We start from the raw sequence: 11,119 nt of genomic DNA on the forward strand, positions 1-11,119 counted from the left end.
ATAAATATCTAGTGTGTTTTTTAGATCTCAGGGACCATTTTTCAATTCTGATTTATATTTCCTCAGGCTCTCTTGCTACCTGATGGTCCTTTACAAATGGTCATTCACAGCATGCATGTTTCAAGAAGCACAGCAAATTTTACTTTATCCTTTGCCCCTAATCAGATTGCTAACTCAACTCAATCTTTATCTCCTTTCTCCTTTCCTCCCCATTGGTGTTTTATTATTTTTTTAGCCCAGAGGAACCAGACTCCGAGATTAGGTATTTCTTGAATTTGCATATCATAATCTCATCTGCTCACTTCCTTAGGCAGTCACTGTACATTTGGTAATTCTATTATTATAGATCATTATCTCTGAAACCATTTTGGTTTCCCACAGGAGTGTCTGGAACCCCTGCTGACCTGTCCTTAAAGAGTTGGTCTAAAATATATCTATATTTAATCAAAAAGTTCTAACGAAGTAGATGTTTACTTCTAAAACTGGAAAAATTCAGGGTTATGTTTTTAATTCTACACTTTGAATGTCTTCAGATTTCAGAGATGTCAAAAGATTTTTATTTGTATGTTTCTCTATATTTTACTTTTATATCTCTATAGTATATCTGTATCTATATGGTTAATTTTCTCTCTTTTATTTGTATATATATGGGAATAAAAGGAAATGATAGGCATTTTTATAAAATGAAAATGCCTAAATATTTATTTTTGTAAATAACTGTGGCCTAACATTTTACCTATTCTAAACATAGCTCTCTTCTCCTCTTGCTCTTGCTCTTCTCAGAGCATCAATAAAGAAATCAAACTTACACTTGAGCAGCTAAAATGGATTTTGCCAAGTCTTATTTTAAAGATAGTTTCAAGGATCTTAAAGCAGAAGTAGGTGTTAAATATCCTTGAATAAAATCTATTCCTTCCTGATAAAGACTCTGAGGCTGAAGTTACATCCATAAGGAAATTGGGGACAGAGCAGGAAGTAGAACCCAGGTCTCCCACACTCTAATATGTCACATTAATTGAAACAGCCCCTCGAACCCTCCCTTGGGCTATTTTTAATACACATTTCATATTCTGTGTTTTAAACCCTCAGCACATCAGAATTGCCATATTGGATCTGAGGGAGAGGGAAGAGAACTGGCTATCATGTCTGTTGTAACTGTCAGACAGAAGCCACAGTAAATAGAAATGTCGGAACCAAGTCACATGACCTGAATCCAGCACCATGAGGACATTCAGAGAAGTAGAAAAGTGCCTATATATCTCAGAAGGCCTAGGAGTCATCACTGCATTATACCATACGAAAGGACGGTATTAGTAGGAAAAATATCGTTAAGACATAGATTAGATTATGTTCACCATACATGATCTGGAAAAGCATTCAGAAATGAATCTAAAGCTTGGATAGTTGTAGGTAAAATGAAAAAAAAATTCAGTTCAGCAACATAAACTTGTGACAAGTATGTATTACTAATCATGGTTCTTGACTTTTAAAACATCAATAGATATTAACTAGGCAAGAAGCATGTGGTGATTTTTTCCCCTTTTTTGTTGTTGAAACTTTTTGTATCAAAAAAGAAAAGAAAAAGAATATATCTATTGGCTTTTTGCTTAGAGTATTTTAGAGTTTTAAATGAACACTGTTGGAGAATTGGGATCAAATATTGCTTATAGGAATGACTTAGCTAGCTGCAAAAATAACTCATAAAGAATTCTTATGCCTGTTAGTGTCGGTCACGAAAAAGACAAGATATAACAAATGCTGGCAAGGATGTGGAGAGAAGGAATCCCTTATTGTTGGTAGGATTGTAAAATGGTACAGCCACCATGGAAGAGTATTGAGGCCCCTCAAAAGTTAAAAATTGAATTACGGTATGATCCAGCAATTCCGCTTCTGGGAATATGTCTAAAGAAAACGACAGTACTCTGTTGAAAAGGTGAAAAGGTATCTGCACCCATGTTTATAACAGTATTTTTTTTTTTACAAAGTGAAGACATGGAAGCAATATAAGTGTCCATCAACAGATGAATCAAGTTTGTGGTTTTAAGAAGTGAGGAATTTGGGGTGGGAGAGTTGGATGAAGGTAATCAAAAAATATAAACTGCCAGTTATAAGATAAAGAATATGGCTGTGATGTGTAACAGGATTATTGTGTGATAGATGTGAAAGGTGTTAAGAGTAAATTCTAAGAATTCTCATCATAAGGAAAAAACATTTTTTGTTTTTTTGTTTTTTTTGGTAACTATATGAAATGGGTACTAACTAAACTTACTGTGGTAATCAAATTTCACAGTTTATGTAAGTCAAGGCACTACGCTGTAAACTTTAAACATATAAAAAATACAACTATATTTTGGAGAAAACATTTATATGTATTTGTAAGAACAGGTGCTTTAATTTCTTCATAACATACAAAGGTTTGCCAGTGAGGCTGACCTCCTTTCCCTGAGCAGGATGAAAAAGAGTCACATATATTTGGGGATTTGACTAAACACATCAAGCTCAAAATGTTGGCCTCCAGTAATTTTATCTGGTAGCTTGGGTTACTTTACTAATCAAATTAACCAGGTAATTGCCAAATTTATGCAATTTAGAGATAAACTTCCCATGAGAGGGGTCATTTTTTGACATTAAGTAATTAATCTGTATAAGTAAACAGCTGCTGATCTTCTGAAAAGGATTTGTGCTTTAAAGCCCAGATATTATAATACAGTATCACTTCTTTACTGTTATCTACCCCACCCTGTGACTTAGCATGGATGCAAGCACCCCCTCCCCCACAGATATTCATTAATATAAAAAAATGAGTATTAAAATCTTGGAAAGTTCTTTCTACATATATACCAGTTTTCTAGATGAACTAGCTTTGATTTCCATTATGCATCTCACATCAGCTGAAATGCTGAACTCCGTGTCACTGACGCTCTGATTTTTCTGTTTGCATGTAGTTACCAAGGCAGCCTTGTAACTGTCATCTCCAGGCAGCACATGAGATGGCTTTGGGACATCAGTGGAAGAAAGCCGTTTTGGATAGGCAAGTAATCTGTGTTACCCTGAGGAGGGAGGCAAGACCACAAAGAGAAGGTCTCCCTTTCATGGGTCAAATAATTGTTGTCTATGATAATAAGCAATGGTTAGATGGTTAGACAGTCTATCTTTTGAAACTCATAAATGTTATTTCTAAAGGCAAAAAATTTAAAATAGTTGTAAGTAGGGAATGGTTTAATAAATTATAATATAGCCATATGAAAGAATATTAAATATATAACAATGCCTTATATTTATAGATTCATTCAACAATGGATGCATATTATATATAAAATATGTAATGTACTGCATTTGTGGCAAGGTGCTAAGTGAAAATCACAGTCTACAGTCATATGAAGCATGAAATAATTTAGAATAAAAAAGTATATAAACAAGTGATATATATACACATAATATATACTTATCAGTTCAGTTCAGTTGCTAAGTCGTGTCTGACTCTTTGCAACCCCATGAACCGCAATACACCAGGCCTCCCTGTCCATCACCAACTCCCGGAGTCCACCCAAACCCATGTCCATTGAGTCGATGGTGCCATTCAACCATCTCATCCTCTGTCATCCCCTTCTCCTCCTGCCTCAATCTTTCCCAGCATCAGGGTCTTTTCCAATGAGTCAGCTCTTCGCATCCGGTGGCCAAAGTATTGGAGTTTCAGCCTCAACATCAGTCCTTCCAATGAACACCCAGGACTGATCTCCTTTAGGATGGACTGGTTGGATTTCCTTGCAGTCCAAGGGACTCTCAGGAGTCTTCTCCAACACCACAGTTCAAAAGCATCAATTCTTTGGTGCTCAGCTTTCTTTATAGTCCAACTCTCACATCCATACATGACCACTGGAAAAATCATAGCCTTGACTAGACGGACCTTGTTGACAAAGTAATGTCTCTGCTTTTTAATATGCTGTCTAGATTGGTCATAACATTCCTTCCAAGGAATAATCGTCTTTTAATTTCATGGCTGCAATTGCCATCTGCAGTGATTTTGGAGCCCAGAAAAATAAATCAGCCACTGTTTCCACTGTTTCCCCATCTATCTGCCATGAAGTGGCATTCTTTTATTGACATAAAAAGAAATAAGCCAAAGAGTTAGAAATATTTTTTTATCTCTGGTTAAGAATTATAGCTAATCCTAATTTTATCCTTTTTTTCTAAAGTTTTAATATTTTCTACAATTTTAACAGTAGTCACAAATCTTTTCAAGCCACTTTAGAAACAGAATTCTCAGAATGTACTAAAGTAAATATTCTCACCATCTCTTCAAGATACTGTATTTAAGGAAATAATAATAAACCCACTCGGCTTCTTAAATTCTCTGTGATACTCAGTGAGTGTGTAATTCTGAAGTCATCTGAGAGTATTATGTGAAGGCTGGAAGATAAATCTTCTCTATGTCCACAATGACTGATGTCAACTTTCTAATCCCACAAAGTTTTGGGGCGTAGCATCACCTGATCAGTAATTCACAGAAACAATCCAGAAGGAGACAAGTCATTCCCAATCAAGAGTACTTCATTTTATTCTACCCCAAAATATCAAATGAGAACCAGTGGGGAGAAGGTTACATGTTGCATAACAAAGACCATTTTCACAGTCAAATTTGGTTTGTGAGCTGCCAGGTAATCCTATTGCACAGGATTCTTTTTTTTTATTCTTATTCTATTATTTTAATCTCTATTCTAAAAGAGAGTGACGAGGGGAAAATTTTTTTTATTATTTTTAAATTGGAGTGTAATTGCTTTACAATGTTGTGTTAGTTTCTATTGTACAACAGCATGAATCAGCTGTGTGTATACATCCCCTCCCTCTTGAGGGACCCCCATTTTACCCATCTAGATCATCACAGAGCATTGGGCTGAGCTCCCTGTATTATAGCAGCTCCCCACTAGCTAGCTATTTTAAACATGGTAGTATTGGCACTCCACTCCAGTACTCTTGCCTGGAAAATCCCATGGACGGACGAGCCTGGTGGGCTGCAGTCCATGGGGTCACTAAGAGTCAGACGCGACTGAGCGACTTCACTTTTACTTTTCACTTTTCTGCATTGGAGAAGGAAATGGCAACCCACTCCAGTGTTCTTGCCTGGAGAATCCCAGGGACGGGGGAGCCTGGTGGGCTGCCGTCTATGGGGTCGCACAGAGTCCAAGATAAATAAAGACACGACTGAAGTGACTTAGCAGCAGCAGTATATATATGGGGGCTTCCCTAATAGCTCAGTGGTAAAGAATTTACCTGTAATATAGGAGACCCAGGTTTGATCCCTGGGTTGGGACGATCCCCTGCAGGAGGGCATGGCAGCCCACTCCAGTACTCTTGCCTGGAGAATTCTATGGCCAGAGGAGCCTGGCAGGCTACAGTCCCATAGGATCACAAAGAGCTGGACACGACTGAGCAGCTAAGCATAGCACAGAACACAGCTCAGTATATATACATCAAATGCTACTCTCTCAATTCATCCCAGGAATGCTTCCTTAAGAAAAATTTTAAGAGCTTTGTAACATTGAAGTGTAATTTGAAAAAAAAAAATTGCCAGTGGGAGTAGAGAGGCAAATTGAGAAAAGCTGCTTTTTATTAGAACTGTAGCAGATTAAAAAAATCTTAAGCTCCAGACTAAAAATAATACTTAATAAGCTACTTTCAAATATGATACCCAAGAATCACAAGGAAGATAAATAGACAGGAGTATATCTGTTTCCCTGTGACAGGTATTCTGCCTGTAGGAAGTATGAATAATAAGTGCCATTTATTAACACTTCTATGTCATGAGCTTTATGTGCATTATCTTATTTAATCCTCAACATAGAGCTAGTTCTACTTAGATATACATTTCTGAGATGAGAAAACTAATACTTGGAGAACTCAGAGAGGTTAAATAACCTGCCCAGATATGTTCACCTAGCAAGTGGTGAAGCTAGGATTTGGATTCCTACCTGGCCTTACACCAAAGCCTCATAGTCTCAGGGTGTCTTAGAGGATTCCCAGGTCCCAGTCCATGCTTTAGAATGTAGGCTCACAATTGCATGTGATTACTGAGCTTAGAACAGTGGGTTGATATGACATCCAGTTGTAAAAGTAATAAAAATCATTTGGCACCCTTCTTTGGTTCATGTCAGGTTTGAATGACCAAGTGCGTGCTGGCCACTGGGAGTGGATTGGCGGTGAACCTGTGACCTTCACCAACTGGAGGAGAGGGCCCCCGCAACGTTCAAGGCATGGCAAGGACTGTGTTTTGGTTCAAAGGCCAGGAAAATGGCACACAAAGGACTGTAGGAAGGGAAAATCTCACAGTTATGTGTGCTCCAGGAAACTCTAACTGGCCCTACAAGTATCCACTTGGGATGTTTTTATCTATTTATTTCCAGGATTTGTGCATAGTACTCAATAGAAAACAGAGTGTCATGACTGATGAGGTACATTTCTTCTATCCAAGTGTTTGAAGGGTTCTATCTAGTAAAGAAAAACAATAGTTCGAGGAAGATTGATAAATGAATGTTTCTTAGAGGAAAAGTTAAATTTTTTGCATCTCAGTACATTTTGAAATAAATCCTCAAGGTATTATGTGGTATAAATTTGGTTATTCTGGAGACTTCATATTTCAGTCAACAGTAATTTCATGGTCCTTGGATTTTTTTCCCCAATACTTCAAATGAACACATTCTGAAATCTATATTGCAGGTGCTTCCACCACTTCCATCTGAGTGAGGCTTACCCTGCCAGTTCATTAAATCAAGGTTGAACTGCAAAGGGTTGCTTTGTCCCTTTGGAGTCCTTTCAAATGTGAAAGCTGAGAGGCTGTGGATAAAAAGGAGAATTCTCTGTGGTGAAAAAGGAAGGCTTTAGATGGAAGAATCTGGCAGATGGAAGTTCATCTGCAAAGCTGTAGTTCAGGTAAGAATTCAGGGGTTACCTGTCCTTCAGAAGTCTACCCATCACTTTCCACGAGACAGAGCTCCTTTTCCAGTAAGATGGTTGTGCCATTCTAAAGTGAACAATTGGATTTCCCCAGCTTTACAGATTCAGGAGACATTTGAAGCAACATGAGCCTCTGTTCATCCATGCTTGTAGTACTGAGTAGCATTTCTCAAGGACATTTGGAATAAAAAGCATATATGGATGATGGTTAACATATGGAAGAAAAATATGGCTTCCTCAAAAGTGTCCCAATGAACTTTGCAGATGAATAAAGAAAAATAGTACTAAAAACAGAGTCCTTGAAAGCCTATATTCTCAGAAAGGATTTTGATATAATTTTGAGTCCTTAAATATTTAATATGTGTAGAATTGCCATGTTAACCTGATCCTCTAATGAAAAGGTACCTTATTAATTTATAATGGCAGCTGAATGAAACATTTTTGTAGCAGTAAAGCATGTTGCAGCCTTACAAGAACTCCCTTCTGAAATCAAAACTTAATTACAGGAAATTAGAAATTTATTTCTGAAACATTTACTCACAATTTTCCTCTTTTCATAAATCCCTGAAAAATATGGTTGTGTCCCATGTAACTTGCTATTATGAGTACCAGAGTCACTTCAGAATCAAAACAGAGCTACCAAGCAGATCAAAGTTTTGGTGTGTATTTTATTATAATAATACCTTGAGAGAAACTAAAAGTGACTAAAGAAATTCAGTCTCATTTTTTGGATATAAAAAACAAGCTTGTTTTATTTGTACTTATTTATCAAGATTTTGGTTAAAATAAATATTTACAAAGACAGATTGGAATGAGATTTAGACATTCTACTTCTTATAAAATTCCAACATCAGTGTGGAGTCAGGAGGCTCCTTACCTTAGGTATCACAAGTAGAATCTGAATTGCCCTGATATAGAGGTCTTCCATATGACACAAGCAGTTTCTGGTGTTGAATCAGAAGGTGTAAACCCATTTTCTGTATTAGTTGATGGCCCTTCTAATCCATGGGCCTCTGCAATGTTGAAAGATGGGATGCTGAATAAAGAAATAAGGAGTTGTTTACCTGAAGGATTGTGTCCTAGGACGCAAAGTAAATGGTCAAGGAATGAGGAATTCCTAGATCTGTATTGACTGGAAATCCAGAACCATGGCAACTGTGTAAACCTAGTCACGTGGTAGGTTTTATTATACATTTCTGCCATGTCAGTGATATTAAAACGTAATTGCAAATGTTAGCACAAAGAGAGAATGCTTTGATTTTTATAGCAACTGAAAGAAATACTAGAAGAATGTTTAAATCATTCCTGGTCATGAAAACATTAATCAAGTGGTAAAATCCAACTAACTGGAAGAAGGTACAAATAAAAATTCAAGCAAGTGTGGGTGCTAAGCAATATGTGGGTGCATGACCTTCATCTCCTTCTCATGACTGGGCTTTGACTGGTGGGGGAGTAGTAGTAAATGATCATCATGGTTCTCTCCACCTTGATTGATTATTGTCATCCTTTAGGTTACGGTGGGAGTGGGAAGGAAGGAAATGGAGTAATGGTAATGATAGAATGGGAAAGGGAGATGATAGAAAAGGGGAGAGTGGAGAGAAGGATTGAGTAGAAAGAGATGGGACTTGATTGGTAGCTAAGAAAGACAGAATCAGAAAGAAAGACTTGACTGTCACCCAGTTCTTCTCTCCAGATTTGAATACTGACTCAGGAAAAGTCCCATATAATCCAAGGGCATTAACCTAGCTCAATAATGTATAGCTCTTCAGAATCTTGTGACTGTTGGTCTTTAAAAAAACATACATATATGTAGTATAAATCTGCTAAACATAAACTCAAAAACATATGACAATTATTCCATCTTCTTCCAAGGGGTGGTAAAAATGAACCAGGTGGTATTTATTTACATTTTTGGGGTTTATTTTTAAGACAGCCAAAAAGAATATGCACATATTTAACAGTATGGTTCTGTATAATTTAAACCATATACTAGTGCTGATTAATTTCTGTGACAAAGCAGCATATTAATTGTACTGTACCTAGTGTTATACCAAAATTAATAAAATAAGCTATTTCTAGTTCTGAATTACTATTCCTTTAGTGTTTAACATTTTATATTTATTTTACCCATTGAAGAAGAAATGGAGAAAAAAACTGAACATGTATTTTTCATCCTTACTATTTGGATCAGCCTTTCATTTTATAGCTTCCATCCATTTATCCATCCATCCAGTCATCCATCCACCATCCATTCAACAAATATTGACTGTGAAGTGCCTGATACTGTTGTAGATACTGGATATATGTAGTGGATGAGATAGAAAGTATAAAATCATGGTACGTATATATAAATTTCTAATAGTTGTTTTTAAGCATGGAGCTTTTTTTAAAAATATATATATATATCAGGGAGGAAGTCACAGTGGAAGTCATTGATTGCATTATCCCTTTTCAGAATCGGAGGGAAAGCCACACTGATACAAAGAGCTCAGACCATCTTTTGTTTTATTTCTCAACTGATTAAGAAATTGGTGTGAACTTCCTGAATTTATAATCAGGTCAAGGTCTTATTGATAACAGCTGTTTCAAATTTCCTATCTCCAGATCAGGTTAGGAGTGAAAGATTTCAAATATAGCTAATTAATTTTGTTACAATTATTTTTTCCAAATAGACAAGCAGTGTGTATCTCTGTGTCTTTGAGATTTCTTGAGTAACAGGAATAAGGAAGAGAGATCTTTGATGTCATCTCCTCTAATATACGGCAGAAAGGACCGAAGTCCTCAGAAGTTAAAGTGAGAAGAAATCAGCACCAGAGAGCTACAGTCTTCCAGATTGTAGGCTGGGTCTCTTCTAATTATTCCATGTGTTTGTTATCACTCTGAGCAAATGGTTTATTATATTCCAGTAAAATACCTTTCAAGGGTGAGTATTATGAGGTTCACCATATACCTGAAAACATTATTCTAAGTAAAAGAAGATGGACACAAAAGGCCATGTATTGAGTGATTCCCTTTATATGAAACATCCAGCTTAGGCAGAGGATTGGTGGAAGGGGAAATTGGAACTAACTGCTTATGGGAACAGGGTTCCTTTCTGAGGGAATGGAAGTGCTCTGGAATTAGACGGTGGTGATGCTTCCACAACACAGTGAATACGCTAAAAACCACCGAAGTGCACACTTTAAAATGGTGCATTGTATGTTATAGGAAGTATATCTCAATAAAAAATGCTATTAAAAATCACCACATAAAAATGTATTTTAGAAAACTATAAATGGGTTGATGTATTAGCTGTATGTTTATGCAGTTCATCCAAGATACTTTTTCCAGTCTTTGCCCCAGGTCTCTCTCAGGTTTTTGTTTATTTGTTAATACAGTTGGTTAAGGGAAAGAAAATGCTGATTTGACAGAGTTTTAAATTTACAGTGCTGCTTTATTGATCTTCCTCCTCTTTCCCCCCATTAATCATGGGAGAACGGTTATTGATGGCGGCATGTGTCTGGACGGCTGTAATATCCAGAATGCCTTGATTTTCTTAAAAGTAATTTTATAAGTCTTTAGAACAGGATTGTGCAGGAAATGAATATACTGTCCTCATAACTTACACTGTTCGTTTTGAGCAGTTTTTATGGGTCTTATATATTCTGCTAGGCAATAAAATTTAGTTTATCTTAAGACAGAAAGGAACAAAAATCAACTGACACTTCCATTAAAGGCCTTATGGTAACCTGCAATACTTTTTCCGAGCAATGAAGTATATGAGTTCACCTTTTGCTTCTATTCCCATCTGTATTTTTGCTTCCCAAAGGCGATCAATCCCAACTTTCCCTACAGAAGAAAAATGGAAAAAAAAAAGATACATTGTCCTAAAACTAGTCAAAGGAAAGCTGGAGTGGCTATGTTATCAGAGTAAATTTTAGAGCAAAGTATATTATCAAGGATAAAAACTTACCATTTGAAGGAGTCAATAAATCAAGAAGACATATTTATGTATCTAATAACTAAGTTTAAAAATACATGAAGCAAAAACTGAGAGAAATGTAAGGAGGAATAGACAAAATCTCTAATTATAGTCAGTAATGTTAATACCCCTTTCTCAAGGATCAATAGAACAAGTAGGCAGGAAATCAGTAAGGTTATAAAAGTATGGACACTGTTAACCAAATTA

At 36.4% G+C, this 11,119-nt stretch overlaps 1 protein-coding gene across 2 annotated transcripts in view; it reads left to right on the plus strand.

Annotated features, from left to right (window-relative positions):
- The window catches only part of FREM1 (FRAS1 related extracellular matrix 1), a 177,789-nt gene extending 168,752 nt beyond the window's left edge, over nucleotides 1–9,037 (plus strand). For both annotated transcript variants that reach the window (XM_061425258.1, XM_061425262.1), the window contains 2 exons: nucleotides 2,946–3,031; nucleotides 6,153–9,037. In XM_061425258.1, the coding sequence (XP_061281242.1) occupies nucleotides 2,946–3,031; nucleotides 6,153–6,352 (286 nt within the window). In that variant the 3' untranslated portion in view covers nucleotides 6,353–9,037. The remainder of the gene's footprint in view (nucleotides 1–2,945; nucleotides 3,032–6,152) is intronic.
- Nucleotides 9,038–11,119: the final 2,082 nt, after the last annotated feature.

Source organism: Bos javanicus, chromosome 8 (assembly GCF_032452875.1).
Source record: "Bos javanicus breed banteng chromosome 8, ARS-OSU_banteng_1.0, whole genome shotgun sequence".
Classification (NCBI taxonomy): domain Eukaryota; kingdom Metazoa; phylum Chordata; class Mammalia; order Artiodactyla; family Bovidae; genus Bos; species Bos javanicus.